Source organism: Pleurodeles waltl, chromosome 8 (genome assembly GCF_031143425.1).
Source record: "Pleurodeles waltl isolate 20211129_DDA chromosome 8, aPleWal1.hap1.20221129, whole genome shotgun sequence".
Classification (NCBI taxonomy): Eukaryota; Metazoa; Chordata; class Amphibia; order Caudata; family Salamandridae; genus Pleurodeles; species Pleurodeles waltl.
The window spans coordinates 258,845,830-258,867,810 of record NC_090447.1 but is presented as its reverse complement, the minus strand read 5'-3'; the positions used below and the strand labels follow the sequence as shown (position 1 = coordinate 258,867,810).

Genomic DNA, 21,981 nt, shown 5'->3' with positions numbered 1-21,981 from the left:
AACGCGGTGGGACAGCATCCACGCAATCGGGACGACATCAGGAAGAGATGGAACGACCTACGGGGGAAGGTGCGTTCCATGGTATCAAGGCACAACATTGCGGTGCAGAAGACTGGCGGCGGGCCCCCACCTACTCCCCCAGAATTTACCGCGTGGGAGGAGGAAGTCTTGCACATCCTGCATCCTGAGGGCCTCGCAGGAGTAGGCGGAGGAATGGACTCTGGTAAGGCAAATCTTCACTACTGCATCCCACCCCCACCCCACCTGCATGCCAAATCATACCCCCAACCTCACCCCCTCCCCCCTCACACCAACCCCTAGCAAAAGGCTCACCATCACAACCCACCCATCCCAACACCAAGCCCTGCATGCGACCACAAAGCATGGACACCCATCACCAAAGCATGCCCACTGCACACACACATCACCCCCACAAGCCACCCTCACAAAAGCCCCCACAAGGAAATGCCTGCACTTGGGTACACGGACACCCACCCATCACACGAAATGCCACACACAGAAGCAATAACCATACCTTTATACCCCTGCAGGACCCGAACGCCACCACACCGCCACGGAGGGTCCCGAGATGTCCATCCCACCCCCAGAAGAGGCCCCCAGCGATGACAGCAGCTCTGTCTCCCTGGAGCCAGACGACCAGCCCGGCCCATCGGGGACCTCTGGACAGTCGGTTCCCCACAGACAGCCACAGGCTGCACCAGACCCAACCCCCTCTGGGAACACAAGCACAGCTCCCACCCAGCGGGCCCATGCCTCTGTCTCCAGGACACGTCAATCAGTGGTGTGTCCACCACTACAGGGCACCCAGGTTGACCCACCACCCCAACAACAACAGGGACCTGGGGGCAGTGGTAGTGGGCACACCGTCCAGGGGACAGAGGCCCAGGAACACAGGGGAACTGGGAGGGCTGCTGTGCGACAGGGGGGGACAGGCCCGGGGAACCGACTCTCCAAGAGGCCCTCTCCTCCATCATGGGAGCATACCACCGCTCCCAGGAGACGATGGCGACGGTACTGGCCCGGTTCCAGGAGATCCAGGAACTGCAGGAGGAACGGTACATGGGGTTCAGGGAGGAACTGAGGAACATCGGTTCCGCAATGGGGACCATCGTCCTGGCCCTTACCCAGATCGTCACCACATTGCGGGACCATGTGGCACCCCAAAGGGCCCCTGTCACTAGCCCAGGCCAGGAACAGCCTACCACCTCTGCCGGCGCAAGTGGACAGGAGGCCCCCACACAACGACAGGCCACCAGAACCCCACCTCCTGCAGAAGAAGAACCACCCCGCAAGCGGAACCTGAGATCTCACAAGAAGACAGAGTAGGATTGCAAGACCCCCGCCAGCCTAAGATACCCCCTGATGTCATCCCACTGTCCCACATTGTCACCCTGTCCAACTTTGAACTGCCCCTGCTCCATCCTTCCCCAGGCATATGGACAATGCACCTGTGCGACTGAGAACTGGACTCTGCCATGGACATTTCTCCACCCCCACCCATCACCGTTTCCCAATCATGTACCTATATGTAGCACTTAAAATAAATCACTTATTCCACTTAAAAAAACAGGAGTCTGCTTGTATTTTCAACAAATGTATTACACATAACGGTGAAATAATGTCCAGTTACTTTGTGATGACAACATACCAATCTCAATAAGCTTTAGTCCATGGGCAAACAAAGCTGATGTCAGGCAGTGGGTCATACAGCTCTGAAAAGGGAAGGGAAAGTCACAAATCAGTTACCAGGAACTGGGGGGAAACACAGACAGTGGAGACGCATGAGGTCTTCAGTAAATGTAAAATGGGGTGGCTGATTCTTACCTGGGTGCTACTGAAAGTATTGTTGTATGACTGTCTCCCTGTTGTCCGTGACGTCCCCGTCGTCTTCCTCCTCTTCACTCTCCACAGGCTCCACAGCTGCTACAACACCACCATCTGGACCATCCTCCTGCAGAAAAGGTACCTGGCGTCGCAATGCAAGATTGTGAAGCATACAGCAGGCCACGATGATCTGGCACACCTTCTTTGGTGAGTACATGAGGGATCCCCCTGTCATATGCAGGCACCTAAACCTGGCCTTCAGGACCCCGAAGGTCCTTTCTATGATCCTCCTAGTTCGCCCATGGGCCTCATTGTACCGTTCCTCTGCCCTGTTCCGGGGATTCCTCACTGGGGTCAGTAGCCACGACAGGTTGGGGTAACCAGAGTTACCTATTAGCCACACACGGTGTCTCTGTAGCTGTTCCATCACATAAGGTATGCTGCTATTTCGCATGACATACGCGTCATGCACTGACCCAGGGAACTTGGCATTTACATGGGAGATGTACTGGTCAGCCAAACAGACCACCTGGACATTCATCGAATGATAACTTTTTCTGTTTCGGTACACCTGCTCACTTCCACTGGGGGGAACCAAAGCCACATGGGTCCCATCAATGGCACCAATGATGTTGGGGATATGTCCAAGGGCATAGAAATCACCCTTCACTGTAGCCAATTCGCCCACCTCAGGGCAAATAATGTAGCTCCGCATGTATTTCATCAGGGCAGACAACACTCTGGACAAAACCTTAGAAAACATAGGCTGAGACATCCCAGATGATATGGCCACTGTTGTCTGAAAAGACCCACTTGCCAAAAAATGGAGTACTGACAGAACCTGCACCAGAGGGGGAATCCCTGTGGGTTGGCGGATGGGGGACATCTGGTCTGGCTCCAGCTGGGCACACAGTTCATGTATGGTTGCTCTGTCAAGCCGGTATGTAAGTATGATGTGTCGTTCTTCCATTGTCGACAGGTCCACCAGCGGCCGGTACACGCGAGGATTCATCCTTCTCCTTGCAAGTCCCAGCGGACGGTGCCTAGGAAGGACAACACGGAGCACACAGTCAAGCAACCCACAGGTTCGTTCACACAGCTTGCACAGTACACGAATCGCGATGCATTGAATGGCTTGTATGAGTGGCAATGCAAGGCGTAGGCCTGTGTGACGCAGTAGAAATCATGCCATGTGGGCCCTTGAAATGGCGGCTGCCTGACCTGTGAAGTGTGACAGTGGGATGTGAGGTCACTGCGCTGGCGTGGCACACCGTGGCGGTAGGCAGTCGAAGACCGCGGCGCAAAGCAGCATTGGTTAACATTGAACCCTATGGCTCTCAGGAGCCAATGACGATGTGCGTCGGCATGACCGCCATTTTCTATCTGCTTAATCACTCGAGACCTGATCATCCACAGGAGAGGACCTATATTGCAAGTGCTGCTGTGACCTCGGTCTGGGAGATACAATGGCTGCTGCGACTGGGGAAAGGGCCCCTGCCTTCACTTCCGAAGAATTGGAGAAACTTGTTGATGGGGTCCTCCCCCAGTATGCGCTACTCTACGGTCCTCCAGACCAACAGGTTAGTACACAGGGTGCACGTTGAATGGGCTATGCCTGTGTTGAGTGGGGTGTATGTAAGATGGTGGGGAGGGGAGCGAATGAGGAGTGCAACGCACGAAAGATGAGAGCATGTGCCACATGGCAAGGTTGGGGAGGGGGGGGCCACTCACATGACCAGGCAGAAAACTGATGCGATTTCTTTTACCACCCTGTACATGTCACATAGGTCAGCGCCCATCAGAAGATCGACATTTGGCGTGCCATCGCCAAGGACGTCTGGGCCCTGGGGGTCCACAACAGACGGGGCACCCACTGCCAAAAGAGGTGGGAGGACATCTGCCGCGGGACCAGAAAGACCGCCGAGTCTCTGCTGGGGATGGCCTCCCAACGTAGGAGGGCTGCCAGCCGCCAATTGACCCCCCTGATGTCCCGGATCCTGGCGGTGGCCTACCCCGATTTGGATGGGCGCGTGAGGACATCACAGCAGACACAAGGGGGTGAGTATCAGCAAATTCTGCTATCTTTGCGTGCAGGGAAGGTGTCTGGGTGGGGGAGGAGGGCTGTGGCTATCTCCAGGCCAGGGCGCATTCTGTAGGCTAGGCCCCTCCGTTAGACACGGCCCTGTGCCCCCACCCCCCACCTCTGTAGGGTGCCAAGTACAGCTATCCATGGTCCGGCCTCACCCATGTGTGCATTTGTCGTCCATAGACCCGTAGGACTAGTCACAATAACTGAGTAGTGTACCCCCATTGCGCGGCCTAGTTCAGGGGGCTTCTGTGTCTGTCCTCTCCGACAACGGTGTTGCCAATACATGCACTCAACCTGTCTTCATTTCTCCACCCCCCCCCCATTTTCTTTGTCTTCCTGTTCATGTGTGCATTAGCATCATCTGGCGGGGGGGAAGTGGCATTGGAGCACGAGGGAGCTGCATCTCACATGGCCCCGGAGGGCAATACGACAGACTCCGAGTACACCAGTGAGACGGAGAGCGAGTGGAGCTCCACAACGGGGACCCGTGGAGACGTCAGCGACACCAACACGTCCTCGGAAGGGAGCTCCCTAGCGGTGGCGGCAACATCCGTGCCCACCACCACAACAGGTACAGCCGCCACCCAGCGCACCAGCCCCGCCCTCCCAGCAGCCCCTCAGCCTTCGCTCCGTGCCCGCTCGCCCAGGAAGGCGGGCATCTCCTTCGCCCCAGGCACCTCAGGCCCTGCCCCAGTTACCCCTGCTGCCCTCAGTGAGGAGGTCATTGACCTCCTCAGGACACTCATTGTTGGGCAGTCTACCCTCTTGAATGCCATCCAGGGTGTAGAAAGGGAGGTGCATCGGAGCAATGCATACCTGGAGGGCATTCATTCGGGTCAGGCTGCCCATCAGCGATCGTTCAACGCTCTGGCCTCAGCACTGACGGCAGCCATTGTCCCTGTCTCCAGCCTCCCTCTTCTGACTCCCTCCACCCAGTCCCAGTCTCCTGTTCCTCTGCCTATCCCATCCACACCATCAGACCAGCCTGCACACACCTCTACATCCAAGGGCAGCTCATCCAGACATAAGCACCACAGATCCCACAAGCATTCACCCAAGCAACATACAGATGCAGACATGCCAACAGTCACTACCACCTCTGTGTCCCCCACCTCCTCATCTCCCCCCTCCTTCCCTGTGACGTCTCCACTCACACCTGCATGCACACCACCATCAGCCAGTACTTCCATCACCAGCACACCCTCCATTACAGTCCGCACACGTGCAGTCACCACCCCCACTGCCATTTACACGTCCCTTGTGTCCTCTCCCAGTGTGTCTGTCACCCCCTCTTCCAAAGCACACAAACGCAGGCAGCCACCCACCCAACAGCCATCCACCTCACGACAGCCTCCGTCACAAGCACCTGCACCCAAAGACAGCACACTTGACTCTCCTACAACCACATCCTCTTCCTCCACTCCCAAACCCACTACACCTACCCGTCCCTGTCCTTCCAAAGTCCTTTTCCTTTCCAACCTTGAACTCGTTCCAATCACTGACCCGCCCCCTCCATCTGGTAAGACCAAGTAAAGCACCTCAGCCACCACCAGCCCTGCATCTACTGTGGCCATAGTGCAGGGCTATTGGAGTCCACCAGATCCTAGGGCAGGAACATCAGCCAGCAGCAAGGGGACAGCCAGCCCCCCCCCTGGGAAGAGGACAAGGAAGAAAAAGGGCCGGCGCGACAAGCCTGAGACGGCTGCCACCAAGGACAGTAGCCTTGCCCCGTCACCTGCCACATCATCCAAGGGAGGCAAGGGCCACAGAGCTCCAGCGAAGGAGGGCAAGGGCAGCAGGGCGGAGAAGTCAGGCAGCAGGCGAGCTGCCCAGGGGCCCAGGACTCCATCACAGGAGGGCGCCGCGACCGCAAGTTCGGATGGGGAATGAGCGGGAAGTCTTGCCCAGGTCTGGCTCTCTAGACACACAGGACAAGCACCGCTGAACAGGGCCCCGCCGGGAGGAGCACCGCTGAACGGGCCCCGCCGGGCCAAGAACCGCTGAACGGGGGCCCGCCAGGCCAAGAACCGCTGAACGGGCCCCCGCCGGGCCAAGAACCGCTGAACAGGGCCCCGCCGGGCCAAGAACCGCTGAACGGGCCCTGCCGGGCCAAGAACCGCTGAACGGGCCCCGCCAGGACAAGAACCGCTGAACGGGCCCCGCCGGGGCAAGCACTGCTGAACAGGGCCCCGCCGGGAGGAGCACCGCTGAACAGGCCCCGCCGGGCCAAGAACCGCTGAACAGGCCCCGCCGGGCCAAGAACCGCTGAACGGGCCCCGCCGGGCCAAGAACCGCTGAACGGGCCCCGCCGGGAGGAGCACCGCTGAATGGGCCCCGCCGGGCCAAGAACGCTGAACAGGGCCCCGCCGGGGCAAGCACCGCTGAACGGGCCCCGCCGGGAGGAGCACTGCTGAATGGGCCCCGCTGGGAGGAGCACCGCTGAATGGGCCCCGCCGGGCCAAGAACCGCTGAACAGGGCCCCGCCGGGGCAAGCACCGCTGAATGGGCCCCGCCGGGAGGAGCACCGCTGAACGGGCCCCGCCGGGCCAAGAACCGCTGAACAGGGCCCCGCCGGGGCAAGCACCGTTGAACGGGCCCCGCCGGGCCAAGAACCACTGAACAGGGCCCCGCCGGGGCAAGCACTGCTGAACAGGGCCCCGCCGGGAGGAGCACCGCTGAACGGGCCCCGCCGGGCCAAGAACCGCTGAACGGGCCCCGCCGGGCCAATAACCGCTGAACAGGGCCCTGCCGGGAGGAGCACCACTGAACAGGGCCCCGCCATCTCAAGCACCGCCCCGCTGGGCCCTTCATCTCAAGCACCGCTCTGCTGGGCCCTTCCTGTAAAGCACCGCTCCGCTGGGCCCCGCCATCTCAAGCACCGCTCCGCTGGGCCCTTCATCTCAAGCACCACTCCGCTGGGCCCTTCATCTCAAGCACCGCTCCGCTGGGCCCCGCCGTCTCAAGCACCGCTCCGCTGGGCCCTTCCTGTCAAGCACCGCTCCGCAGGGCTCTTCCTGTCAAGCACCGCTCCGCTGGGCCCTTCCTGTCAAGCACCGCTCCGCTGGGCCCTTCCTGTCAAGCACCGCTCCGCTGGGCCCTTCATCTCAAGCACCGCTCCGCTGGGCCCTTCCTGTCAAGCACCGCTGGCCCATTGACAGTGCTGGTTCAGTGTCGAGCAGGGCTTCAGGGAGCACTCGGGGCACCATGCCTCCTCCAATCACAGTGGAGTCGGTAATCCATCTAATGGACTGTGGCTTTGCACCCCCCAGGATGGGACAGTGGGCATGGAGACCCCTCGTGGATCTGGCGTCGTGGACTCAAGTGGCTGAGGTGCCCCCCCTTCCTTTCCCCCTGAGGTGCCTGTGCTTTTATCATCTGATGCCCCTGCAGTGTTCTCTCCAATCGTATCTGGTCTCCTGTGTGGGCTTTGCCCATGTGTTTGTGCACATTGGCCCACGGACTATGGAACTTTGACGGAATGTGCAGGACTTTTTGCCTATGGATATCTTGTGGACTATCTTCATTCCTTATTTTTTTATATTTTATATGGCATATTTGCCATTCCTTCTATGGAGCTATTTATACATATATTTTGTCGAAAATTTAAATTGTGTCTTTGCATTATTCCGGGGGGTTTGTGTGGTGTTACTCTGACTTGTTGCTCGGCAATGGGGTGTAGGTATTTGTGGTGGGGGGGTGGGTGTATGGCGCATGTGTGTCCCCGTAATCTTTTCTCCTCCCCCCTCCCCTGTGTCGTAGGTGCAGTACTCACCATTGTCGTCTGCGCCGGCGTTCGTACTCCTGGTAGATGAGCAGGTAGACAAGAGCTGGTAGGATGTGTAATTCTGGCTCCATGCTGCCCTCCTTCCTCGTGGAATGTGTATAGGTGAGCGTTTTCCCGTTCGTTGTGTGTTTCCGCCGTGTTTTTATCGGCGGGGCTCCCGCACCGGAAAAGGTGGCGGATTGGTGAGTTGTGATAGGGTGGGCGGTACATTGTCTGCCGCCTGCCTGTTGGCGGTGACCGCCGCGCTGTTTGTCGGTCCCGCCGTGGGGGTCGGAGTGTTAATGTGGCGGCCTGTGTTGGTGGTTCCCACCAGGGTTAGAATACCATTTTTTGGACCGCCGGCCTGTTTGCGGGTTGCCCGCCGCTTTATCACCGACCGCCAGGGTCAGAATGACCCCCTAAGACTTTTCAAATATACACTTACATTGAGATGTATGGTTAACATAAGTGCCACCAATCTGTTCCTATTCTTCTCCTCTCCCAGTCTTGCTACCGCCACATACGAGGTGCGGTGTCACAGAAACAATATAAGTGAACTTGAGCTGTATGGTAATTGGCTGTGTTACTGATCATGAACCTGTTTTGGAGGACTGCTGTAGAGTGCTCAGTTAAAGAGCTTTTGTCCGGGACTTTAGGCCTAAACTCTCTAAAAAAATGCAATGCATCGGTGGTCCAGAAACACAACCTGCACAAGTCTGATTGGTTGTTCATCCACCAACAGGCTGAAGACATGAACAACTTTTATTTTTCCCCTGTCACTCCCTGGTTTGTTGCAGAGGTACTGCAGCACAACTCCAGTCTCACTGAGCTACTGTGGGAAAATAGGTGAAGCACTGCCTAAGCACTTTCATGGGTAAACCATCAGGGCCTGCACCTGTGGTTTGTGCAGATATAGGAGCATCTATCCAATTCACAAAACCATCGTGATTATGCCAGGAAAAACTTAAGACTGATGTAACGTCCCTGGTTTATGCCTGTGTTCCGTACCTCTGTGTGTGCAGAATGTCCACATTGCACACAGCTGCAGTATAAAAAAGTTGTGCTATTTCACAAATGCCACGCTTGTTTCATGTTTCCCTTCTCTAACACACCCTCAAAAATATGGGTGAGCGAGCTTCACATAGTTCATTCAGGTGTTAGTTTAAAATGTAGGTGAATTGGGGGAATCCATCACAAATATTTGAGAATATCCACAAAGTTATGACCACAAGGTTATGGATATAACCACATTGGAGCTCTATCTCCCCCAACCACCACTGGGCATTACCTTAAGAACATCATTTGGGTATCACTTACTAACGGAGAAAAGCCAACATTCTTAGGAAACCCCCTGTACTCATTAGGGGCAAATTCAATACCGAAAATAGGCTGGTTCAACAATTGTGAATTAGGTGAAGGTTTTCTGTCCAGAGCTCAACATTTTCAATCCACAGGTTACAATCTTTGAGAATCTGGTTCCGAATCTTCTGTACTTGAACTGAATACCTATTTTATTCAGTAGCTCTGCTTCATGTATTCCTCAGTTTCCTAAAACAAACCATTGCACGTAAACTCCTCCAAACTCTGCACTGGGAAACTGTTGCCCTGACGTCCTGTATGATCCGGAGACAAAGCTCAGACGTGGACACTCTCAGGTCTTACAGTCTACCAGTGTCCCTCGGATCACACCGTCAACACATATATCATTGTAAAACTGAAGCACCAGCCCATCACAACATTTTAAAGTGAATGATGATAGAGTGATGACCTGGTCGAGCATGGAAGCTCTTTCATTAGCATCCTGTAGATATATTGAAATGCTATACATTCAAATATTCTGAAATTGTTAAAGAAAATACTGTACCCCGTCCTCAGACAGTGCCTTGATGTACTTTCTGCCCATCTTTTTCTTCATTGTCAGTGAAATGGCCTTCATTTTCTTTCCAATGCCTCCTGTGCTGCTCTGTGCCTTAGTGGCAGCTTGATCTCCATCTTCGCACACATTTTCAGACTCACATATCTAGATTAATTAAAACATCGTTATAGCAAATGAATGTTGCATCGAGGTCCATACCGTACATGCATATATGGAATAGCGAGAAAATGTAAAGTTAGTTTGGAGACACTGTTTCGTCAAAGAAATGCATAGCTCAGTATGCGTGGAATTAACCACATTCGTAGGCAGGTAACTAGCTCATTTGCATTAATGCGACTAGTGATGTCATCAGGGAACTAGGCAACCTTCTTAAATCAAGACAGGGTCCATCATGATGAAAATGTTCTAGGGCCTTATAGCATCTTTAGTGACTCATGTGAGTTCACGTTGCACAAGAGGGCACCCCCTGTACTAAGTATGATTTACGACATATGCATCCTCATTGGAACTTCAATGTATTAAAGAAATTATCTTCATGAAACAGTTTTATTGTTTTTAAATAACTAATATACAGCAATGCTGGCATAATTGCTGCAGTTTCAAATATAAAGATCAGTTATTTCTGCTTGCTGATACCTATATCTCTTCCCTAACTAAAACAAAGTTCCTTTCACTCTGTCTCTCAGATAACACCAATCGCTAGGTTCAGAAGTTCACAGTTTTCTTTTGCTGGGTGTACACGAGCCACTTGTGTATGATATCCGCTGCTGGAATGATCTGTGTTCCCAGAGAGTTCTGTTTTCCTCAAAAATATTAATTGTGCTATTGCTCGCTCGATAGAATACCTCATGTGATATACTGGATGCGGGCCAAGTGCTTATTTCTATGCCAGGCAGTCTCTTTTTCGTCTAGAAGAAGGATACAGCAGCAAATTGCCTATGGATAGGACCCAATAAAAAGAGCATCTGATTTTTACTTGCATTCTCATCCCATTAACGTGTTGTGAATGATTGCTCGAGTAATGTTGCACCACAGCTGAACCACTCAGTGGGAAAAGTCTTCCCAAGATCCACAGCATCTCAAGGGGGGTTCAGCAACAGTCAAAGACAATAAATGCAGTGTTAGAAAATTGAATCATTCAATATAGAGACAGTAATCTTACAAGTGGTTGATGACACCCTTCACATCTCCTACAACTGGGGACCCTTGCCTCTTGGAACTTTGGCTTGTCACCCTCCTTACTGTCCCACAGTGCACTGAGGGCCTAATTTACAAGAATCAAAGGCATCGGGTCCGATGCATCACATGTCTTGTGCTGCTCTACGACCCCCCCAACGACACCATGGATGCACTGTATTTACAATATAGAGTTCCATGCCACACGATTTTTACAGGTGCGTCAGAAATTCTGATGCATCTGTGGCATTAAACTAAAGCACTGTTGGCCTGGCGTAAACAAAATGACGCTACTCCAGCAATGCCAGGAGATCCCCATTGAGATAAGTCCTGTGCCAGTTTTACGCATGCTCTGAGCAGGCGGAAAAATGCTGACTCAGTGAAGTCACAGAATGATGCAGTGAAGTGTGCCAGTTCTGTGTGGCTTTTCTCGTGGAAACGTCTACCTTGCATACATTATTCCTGGTGCAGGTAAAATGTGAGGCAAGGATTTACAAACTGACGCATTGAGCTCAATGCGTTTGTTTGTAAATGAAGCCCTGAGGGTTTTGATAATAGGTACCCCCTTACACAACTTCTGCCAGTGTCTTGATGAGGAAAATGAATATATAGTGAGCCATAAAGCATTATGGGCCTCATTACAACCCTGGCGGTCAAAGACCGCTAGGGCTGTTTTGGCGATTACACCGCCAACAGGCTGGCGGTGCAATCTTGCCTATTACGACGCCGTGGTCGCACCACCGGGACCGGCAGTTTACCGCCATAGTTGTCCCAGCGGTTTTAATCCTCCAGGGCAGCGCTGCTTGCAGCTCTGCCCAGGGGATTACGAGTCCCCTTCCCGGCACCCTGTCCACGGTGGTAGAGACCGCCATGGAAAGGCTGGCGGGAAGGGGAGTCGCGGGGCCCCCAGGCACAGACCCACACTGCTTTTCACTGTCTGCACAGCCGCCAAGGTTGTAATGAGGCCCTATATCTTGTTCCAGGTCAGGTCAGAGACAAGTAGTACCATCGGAGTTGAGAAGCATATACAGCGTCTGACCTCACTGCCTCTGAATAGGTGAAGGTGAATGTCTTCAATTCCTATTACTGTGAATGCAGCTGCTTTCACAGGTTCACTCACTCACCCACAGGAGCGGAGGCTAAATAGGTAGTTATGGAATTCAAGTTTACTTGCTCACATGTGTACCATTTTGAGCTAGCAGCTTAGTCCAAAAGGTCATGATACATTATACACAATGACACAAACCTCATCTGAATCTTCTGGTTTTGATACTGACTGGTGCCTGAAACGATCAAAACTCCCAAAACTGCTGGCACGCTGAAAAAAAAGGAACACTGAATTATCTCATTTTTGCATTTATAAATCTTCAAGCCTCAGTTCTACACAATTATATTTGTTTAATTACCCCGTAAATGGGGCTCAATGCTGGTGTATAACATATATCCAAAAACCATAAATAACACTTGGCACAAAAATGAAATACTGAGGGCCTCATTTAGAAGACCTATGCACCACAACGGCGTCATTTTTTCTTGGTGCAGCAGTGGCGCTAACAGTACACTACTCTGCTTTCTATTTACAAAATTATGCATTGGGCCCAATGCAGCAGTTTGCAAAGCCCTGCGTCACATTTTACCTGCAGCAGGTGCATTGCCACGGAAAAAGTCACGTAGAACGGACACAGTGAAATTTATAACTTTTCACTGCATCATTCTACACCTGCTCAGAGCAGGTGTAAAATTGATGCAGGACTTTTTCCTATGGGACTCTCCTAGCATTGCTGGAGTGGCATCAGTTTAATGACACAACTCCAGCAATGCGTCAGTTTAGCGCCAACAGATACATCAGAAATTCTGATGCATCTGTGAAAACGTGCGCTGTGGGTCTCTGTATTGTAAATCCAGCATATCCATGGTGTCATTAGGAGATGTGCGGCAGGCACAAGAAATCTGATGCATTGATGATGATAGGACAGATTCTTGTAAATGAGGCCCCCAAATTATCATCTGGTTTCATCCAGAATTATCAATGGAGCTTTCCTGTAAAACTTAAAAACCTCATGTTAAATCACAAACTGAATTTTCCATGTCAACCTAAAAGTTTTTCTACGCAAGGGAAATGCCATAGAGGATGTATTTACAATACATAGGGTAATCAAGTAACTCCCTATGTTCCAACTGTTTGTGTCCACTTTTTAGTTATAGGTGACAGGACAGGACTCTATAGCTGATGGAGAAGGAAGTCCTACAATGTGTGGGCTACTATTGGATGTGCTCCCACAGAGAGTTAAAAAGATAAAAAGCAACTGGTGAAATTATGTTGAGCGGTTATTATAGTGAGCTAGTAAAGACACTCAACTGGTAGGAGAGCTCCATGAAAAATGGTAAGCTACACCCACTGAGGTCTACGGATTGACTCTCTCCTCAGAGTGGCGTGAAGCACTAAAGCCCTAGCTTGAAGGGCAGTCCAGGCTGTAAAAGTCAACCACAGGTCCTCACTTCAATAGAGAGCATCTACAATGGACCCCAGGTCAGATAGCCTCATGCACTCTCAGATACACCAGATATTCCGTCACACACACCTGTTGTCAACCCACCTGCTTTCTCCATCCATTAAAATAGGACAACCAACCCACTGCAAAACAGTCTGATTAGGTATGCAGTATTGGTTATGTCACAGTACTGGGCTCCTTTAGCAGAAACATCGCTCTTTGACTATTTGGTCAGACCTCTCCCTACAACAGAAAACTGAAAGAAAACACTACTGATCACAAAACCACGCATACTGAAAAATGACTAAAAATAAAAATATACTCACACACTTTCACTCCAAAGCTAGCTAAAGTGCAATGCTAAACCAATAGTTTTCTAATTGTTCAAATCTATTTTAAAATAATTTTCTTATGTGCTTGTACTTAATATTACATGGTGCTTTTAGATACAGACATTGAGGAGTGTTCCAAATGGCCCTTTCTGCAGGGTTTTCCCTGTCTTTTTGGCTTCTGACATCCTGATTTTGATCCTGTGCTGAATTTTGTTTTTGATGGCTTTAGGAATCTGGGCACTTTACCACTGTTGACCAGTTCCAAAGTGCAAATGCTCCCTATATAATTTGTATTGGTGATTGGTTTATCCATGACTGGTATATTTGACTCACTAGTAAGCCCCTAGTACAGTGCACAGTGTGTGCCCAGGGCCTGTAGATCAAAAGCTATTAGAGGGCCTGCAGAACTGATTTTGCCACCCACGTGAGTAGCAGTGTAAACATGCCTCAGACCTGTCACTGTAGTGTCTGTGTGTGCAGTTTTAACTGCCAGTTCAACCTGGCAAGTGACCCCGCTTACCAGGCCCAAGCTTTCCCTTTTACTACATGTACGTCACCCCTAAGGTAGGCCCAAGGTGGCCCCATGGTGCAGGGTGTAGATTAGGACATGTTCGTGTGTGTTTTACATGTCCTGATTGTGAAATACTGCTAAATTTGTTTTTCACTATTGCAAGTCCTATGTCTCCCAAACGGTAACATGGGGATTGCCTTCAAATATCTTTTAAGTTTAATTTCCCATTTGGAGCAGATAGAGATGAGGAGTTTGGGGTCTATTAATTCACAATTTAAAAATACACCTTCAGGTGAAGTTGTTTTTTAAATTGTAAGTTTAAAAATGCCACTTTTAGAAAGCTGACATTTTCTTGCTTAACCATTATGCGCCTCTGCCTGACTGTGGAATGCACATCTGGGTCAGCATGACATTTGGGCTGTTTGTGAATTCACTCCAGATAGTCACACTAAGGAAGCTAAGGTGTGCCCTGCATATCGTGATGGGTCTTTCTGGGCTAGAGTGGTAGGAGGAGCTGACACTTGCACCTGATAAGGACTGAGCCTGTCCTTATACAAAGTAGTCTCCAACCCCCTGGAGTGTGTCTGGGGCAGGGTGGAAAAGGCAGGGTACTGTACACTACAAAGACTTTCCTTTGAAGGTAGGTTGCCTATTTCAAAGGCAGAAATGAGTATAGGTACTGGACCTCTGAGACCACAACTTTAGAATCCGTCTGGTGAGGACATTCTGCCAGGAAAAAGAGCTAGCTGTTGTAGGAGGGACTGTTACTCTGCCTCTTGCTTTGCTATGCTGGCCTGCTGCCTGCAGCTTCTGTCCTGGGAGTGAAAGGACTGGACTTTGCTTTGTGCATCCTGTTTCCAAAGGTTCTCCAAGGGCTTGAATTGAGCTTGCCTCCTGTTTGAAGTCTCAGGGACATCAAAGACTAAATCTGCCAGCACCCTGGCTCTCTTGCTGAGAGTCCTGACTGGCCAAGTGGTGCCTAATCCAGTTCCTGAGCCATTGGGGGGGTGTTCTGGTGTAACCAAGAAGAAACAAGCACATTCACTCTAGAGAGACTTTGGAACTAGCACTGCTGTCTCAGTGCCGCTGCCTGCACCTGAGCCGTGGTCCCCACTGAGTGCAACAACTGCGACTGACGCCGCAGGCCCAATGCCACTGCAGCACCTACGAAGTTCCACCACAGCTTGAGTTCTGAGCGCCGTGTCACTGATGCCCGTGACACCAGACTCTGACCCTGTCGCAGCACCTGTGGCTCCGTGGTATGATTGTGACACCCCGAAGTCGAAACCTCGCATCTTGACCTGCTTGATTCATTGACCCCTACTTGTCCTAAGAAACCGACGCATCTCAACCAATGCCATATCACCTCACCTGCAATTGTAAGGAAGTGGTGCCTCACCTCCCCTGCCTAGCAGTCAGGAACCAACACTACACCTCCCCGGTAGCAGGGAGGAACCAATGCCACACCGGCTCCATTGACGCCTCACCTCCCCGTCTCCATGCAATGTCTTTGTTTCCTCCTTTTCCAAGGTACTGCACCTGGGGTCCTTGTAACTCCATGACCAGTCCTCACTCCCTCGCAAGTGGCGTCAGACTGTTGGGAATGACACCGTCAAGATGTCGTGATAGTCCAAGTTGGAGTTACTGTGTTTCTAAGCACTATACTAAGCGTTAATCTTTGAAAATGTGTATCTTTGCTTGTGTATGTTGGATTTTTATTGTTTTATTGTTGTTTTACTTAGATAAATATTACCTATTTTTTAAAAACTGGTGCAGAGTACTTTTTTGGTGTTTTCACTGTGTTACTGTGTGTGTATACAAATACTTTACACATTGCCTAACTGCTCGTGCCAAGCTACCAAGGGAGTGAGCAAGGGTTATCTTAGCTGTGTGACTTCCTTACTGTTGGAAATAGCCTTTCTGCAGGATCACCCCCAAACCTTTTGCCTTCCTCCTTCTCTTTTTTCTGACCCAATTTTTGCTGGCTTTAGGACTCTGCACACTTTACCACTGCTAACCAGTGCTAAAGTGCATATGTTCTCTCCTTAAAACATGGTGGAATTGGCTCATACCCAATTGGCTTATTTAATTTACTTGCAAGTCCCTAGTCAAGCGCACTACATGTGCCCAGGGCCCGTAACTTAAATGCTACTACTGGGCTGCAGCACTGGTTGTGCCACCCACATAAGTAGTCCCCTAACCGTATCTCAGGCCTGCCTCTGCAGTGCCTGTGTGTGCAGTTTCACTGCCACTTCACCTTGTCATTAAAAGGCCTTGCCAAGCCTTAAACTCCCCTTTGTCTACATATAAGTCACCCCTAAGGTAGGCCCTAGGTAGCCCATAGAGCAGGGTGCTATGTAGATAAAAGACAGGACATAAACATGTGTGTTCTATATGTCCTGGTAGTGTAAAACTCCTAAATTAGTTTTTACACTGCTGTGAGGCTTGCTCCCTTCATAGGATAGCATTAGGGCTACCCTCATATACTGTTTGAGTGGTAGATCCGGACCTGAAAGGAGTAGCCAGGTCATATTTAGTATGGCTAGAATGGTGATACAAATTCCTGCTTAATGGTGAAGTTGGATTTTATATTACTATTTAAGAAATGGCACTTTAAGAAAGTGAGCATTTCTCTACACTTAAATCCTTCTGTGCCTTTCAATCCACATCTGGCTAGGTTCAGTTGACAGCTACCTTGTGCATTAACTCAGATAAACCTCAAACACAGGATGCTCAGCCTCACTTACATACATCTGCATTTTGAATGGGTCTTCCTGGGTTTAAAGGGTTGAGGGCCTGACTCTTACAAGTCAAAGAACGGTAGCCTGCCCTCACACAAAGGACTGCTACACTCCCTACTGGGACCCTGGAAGACAGGATTGAACTGAAAGGGGACCTGGTGCACTTCTAAGCCACTCTTTGAAGTCTCCCCCACTTCAAAGGCACATTTGGGTATTTAAACAGGGCCTCTGCCCCTACCAACTCAGAAACTTATGATGTAGACACTTCTACTTCACAGACGCTTCTGGGCAAGATACCACTGGTGAAGAAACACTGAATCAGACCCGGCAACCTGCCAAGAGGATCTGCCTGGCTGCCCAAAAGACTCACCTGGCTGCTTTTCTGCAAAGGATTGCTGCCCTGCTGTTGCAATGCTGCCTTGCTGCCCTCTGGCTCTGCTGAGATGTGCTCTCCAAGGGCTTGGATAGAGCTTGCCTCCTGTTCCCTGAAGTCTCAGGACCAAAAAGACTTCATCTGTGAAAGAAGAACTCCTTGTGGGGCAAAAATCGATGCACAGCCTGCCAGAAATGACGCACCGCCTGCATCGCTGTAAAAAATTCACTGCATGCCGAACTGGAATGACACAGCCTGACTTTGCAAGGAGAAGATTGACACAGCGCCAGCGTAGCGACCAGAAATTCGATGCACGGTCCACTGGATCAACGCACAGCCGATCTTGAATGTCGCAGCCCGACTTCCAGAGAGGAATCGACGCAGCCCCTGCAGTGCGGTACAAATTTCCATGCAACGCCCACCGGATTGACGCAGACCCTGGGACTTCGTCGCATCGTCCCCAGGGTGTCCGAAAACCCTGCAACCCGAAGAGGATTCAAGACCGAACACCAGAAATTGAAGCAAAAGCCTTCCCTGCGTGAAAAATAAATGACGCATAGCCATGTGCGACCCGAGAAATCGACACACACCTCCCTGTTTTCCACACATCTCCTCCTCTGTGGTTCTTTGCGGAGATTTTGAACGCAAACCAGGTTCTTTGTGCTTGCAAGAGACACTTTACATCATTTTTACAGTGATATTTTTAAAATATACTTATTGCATCTTAATCGTTTGACCTGCATCTTATCAGATAAATATTATATATTTGTCTAAACACTGTGTGGTGTATTTTTGTGGTGCTATACTGTGTTACTGCATGATTTATTGCTCAAATACTTTACACATTGCCTTCTAAGTTAAGCCTGACTGCTCAGTGCCAAGCTACCAGAGGGTGGGCACAGGATAATTTGGATTGTGTGTGACTTACCCTGACTAGAGTGAGGGTCCCTACTTGGACAGGGTACAAACCACTGCCAACTAGAGACCCCATTTTTAACACCCAGCCTAACCCAGGCCTGGTCCATGACCTGGGGGTAAATTGAGTGTTCCTGCCCTGCCTCCCTCAACATCCACAGAGAACTCTCTCACACCTGCTACATTATCCAACCCCCCCAGCCTGAAGAACTGCCACTACTGAAATCTCTCCCTTTTCCACTTAACCTACAACCCTGTTGCTACCAACTGTCCCCCAATTAAGCCCCACCCACACCTGCCACTGATATTGTATACCTCATCCCCTAACTGTCCTACACCTGAACCAGTACCAAACAGCTTCCTACCTAAATCATCTACCAGAGTGAAAGTAACTATCCAAACATGTCAGAACCGTTCTCCCCATTTACCTAATTAGCTCCTTGAGGCCTTGCCCTCCCAGTCTAATTGGCCTATCTATCCCTATCTCCTTGCGGTCAGCCACCCTCTTGAAGAAACCTGGGGAGGCACATCTGTGGCTTCACACCTCCCAGGTGCCTATGAGGATGTCAAGTGAGGCGAATTGTTTAAATTAATAATGAGTTCTGTGATGTGACTTGGCCTATTTCCCCTGAGCTCCCTCAAACACTGAACTCCGACCACCTACCCAGGAATAACCAGGCTTCAGACATTAAATGCTACTTTAAAGAGCTGGTGGATAGAAGAGGGCAGAGGGAGGGGCAAATATTGAAACAAGGAGAGAATAAAAGGGAATAGGCTGCCAGTGTTGTCTGCCCTCCCTGTGGGCTCCAGTAACTGGGGCATCACATGTTCCCATGGTACCATGCTTCATAAGAAAGCATCTAAACCAATGATTGATGGCTGCAATTAATGAGAACCTTTGCCCATCTTGTGTGATGTATTGTGCAAAGTGAATGATGAAAAACCACTGGCGTGTCAGTCAGTTTTCATAGCCCAGGATGATGTGAAGTGACACTCCATGCTGTAGAAGACTATCGTCATTGTAACCAGGCTACATCCAGCAAAACAAAACACAACTCTGCCTGATATCTATCATCAGGAGGTGGCTGCAACGGGTACAGAGCTCGTCAGAAATGACAAAATTATAAAACATTAACAATTTCCAGAGTATATGACAAAAAATGCATGCTGCTTGTATGGTATCAACATCGCAAAAATAAGAATTGGCAAAGCAAATTAGCTTGTTCTTTTTATACCTGAACGTGCTCCTTCACTAACAGGTGAGTTTGTGTGTGTGTACGGGCAAATCCAAGAATGAATGAATGCTTAAACATGGACGAGTGAATTTATGGATGAATGGAGAATTGCTTGGTTGTATGGATGAAAGAAGTGTGTGTAACGTTATCCTAAGATGAATGAATATCTACGCGAGTGCATAAAGGAGAGCTTCCTTCTGCCACCAAAGTGGCTTTGGCAGTCTCCATCATAATGGCGTCAGACAACATCACTCATCATATGATTTATTAACAAAACTGGCCAGCCTCGAGATTGCAAGGGGGAAAGACAACCTTCAGCCTTCATTAGTTATTCCTACCAAAGAAGTCACTAAAAGGTGATTTGAGAGCCAAGTAAAAACAGCATACAATGCTTCCAAAAGTTATGGCATGTATTAGCAAGTACAAGTGGAAAGCAGCCACCGCTCACTGTGGGTGTGAAGTGCCCGTCCACTGGCAGACAGGGCTAATGTTATTCATGTGCGTGATATGTCAGCTGCTCACATTGGCACGATCAAATAATTATAAAACTTTCCAAAGGCCAGCTCCGAAGATGCTGCTGGCATGGTAACTGAGAGAGAAAGAGATACACACACACAGACAGCAGGATTCAGAAACATCCCCTCTCCATCTTACTAGTGTACCCGATCTGCATTTTACAAGCAGTGTTAGCACCAGACAGCCATAAATATAATCCCAAACTGATTTACTAGTTCTGGCAGTCTGCCTGGATGTCATTTCTTTAACCTCTAGAAAGTATACATTAGTGTAATCGTCGTCAGCCATGGAGCTCAACCTGTGCTGCATCTGACGCCTTTGCCAAGGGTCGATCTCCCACACTGGCTACTGGCTGTAGCACTGGCAAACACGCTACTACCTGCACAGTAGGTGAATTGGTTGCCTCCCAACCACGAAAGTGCTAAAATCCATCAATTTCAGGAGCAATGTGTTCCTTCCGTCTTGCTCCATTGTGGCAGCCTCTCTCAGCCCCACCGTCCCCGTCCTGTGACGTTAGTACCGGTGCGCAAAGATCTGCGCATGTGGTGCTATTAAAAAATGGTGCACCAAATAGCAAGGCTGCGTAGTCCTCAATCCACCCAGGCCTCTTTAACCCTCCACCAGACATTCACTGCCCCTTTATCTCTGCTTGCCGGTCTCGCTTACTGCCTTTTTCCGTCTTTCTTTCGACCTTTCTTTTCTGATTGTGTGTTTTTCCCTCTCTTCTTCTCGGTCAATATTTGATGAATTAATACAAGTGCCAGCTCCCAAAACTGAGTGCCTCAACCACATGCTCAAATTAAACACTTCCTGTGAAAGGTAAAGAAGCTCTCAGAAGCAGTCGCTGCTCATGCAAAGCAGAAGGGGAGGGGCGGAGTGCCGGGGGGATTAAATGAAAAAATAATAAAATAATTAAAAAACTTCTGAACACTTCCCTCCTCCGTCACGTTGCGTCGCTCCTCTCCTCTGTTGCTACAGTGCAGACACAGGCTCCCAGCCTGCCCTGCGGACAATCCTGGTGCTGCTCAGAGTAGCATCAGGATTGTCTAGGAGTGCCCAGCCAGAGTGCTTCCAGGCAGACTGAGAGCCTGTGCAGGCTCACTCCAGTCCGGCAGGACAGTTGCCGGGCTGGAGAGGGACCACTGCGCATGTGTGTTTGGCCGGCCCGAGACAGCCAGCCAAACACATATGCGATCTGATGAGGAGTGCTGAACACTCCCACTCATTGCTCGTCACCTCAGTGGCCCGCCCCTTTTGCCCCAAAACGATAATAAACACAGTTTATTATCTCTTTTGGAGAAAAGGTTTTGCAGCTGCCGCTGCTGGCGGGGGGCAACGCTGCTGCGTCCTTATGGAGGAGCCGCCCCTGCTCAGAAGTGAAATGGGAGAGCTGGATTGCATGTTCCGGATCAGAAACAGGTGAAGGGAAGCAACTGGAGCTGCGCTAGAAGAGCAGGCAGCTGCTCTGCATCAGAAGGCTCAAGCACAGTATGTCAACCAATGCATTACTAAAATCATCAAATGAGGACCAGCGACACTGACAGTGAATTCATAGGATGATTGAATACTTTTTCACAGCAGTTCAGTTACATTTCCCCAACCAATGAAGGAGAACCATAATATTAAACTGCTATTTTGTAAGCCATTGGCGGCTACACTTCAATCAATAGATGATTTTTTTTTAAATCATACATTTAAACCAATAGGTTCTCCTAATGAACGTATCTCGCTTTCTACATGGACGAGTGAAACTTTGTATTTGCCTGTAATGTACCATAAATGTAATATTGTTCACAGATTTGCAAATGATAAACAATTGCCATTTTCATCAGTTCAACAAAGTAAAAAATAAGGGATCAATGTTTTCAAAGGACACCCACATTTAGAAAGAGACAGAGGATTTTATGTTAGCTATTGTTCTCTGTTAAAAAATTAGAGCATTGCAACTATAGTTTCAAATAGTGGGCAACATACCTAATGAAATTATGATCTGATAGAGTGTATCAGCTTTCAGAACCTTAGCACACCAAGGACATTAATTCCCATTCCCACTCTGGAATGTTAAACACAGGATGTCTACAAAAAGAGGACTATATCTATTGTCACCTGTAGGAAGT

The 21,981-nt window shown here is 50.1% G+C and overlaps 1 protein-coding gene across 3 annotated transcripts in view; it reads right to left on the bottom strand.

The window, feature by feature from the left end:
* The window catches only part of SAMSN1 (SAM domain, SH3 domain and nuclear localization signals 1), a 571,601-nt gene that overhangs the window by 179,286 nt on the left and 370,334 nt on the right, over positions 1-21,981 (bottom strand). For all 3 annotated transcript variants that reach the window (XM_069204115.1, XM_069204116.1, XM_069204117.1), the window contains 2 exons: positions 11,996-12,067; positions 9,562-9,717 (listed from right to left, as the gene is read on the bottom strand). In XM_069204115.1, the coding sequence (XP_069060216.1) occupies positions 9,562-9,717; positions 11,996-12,067 (228 nt within the window). The remainder of the gene's footprint in view (positions 1-9,561; positions 9,718-11,995; positions 12,068-21,981) is intronic.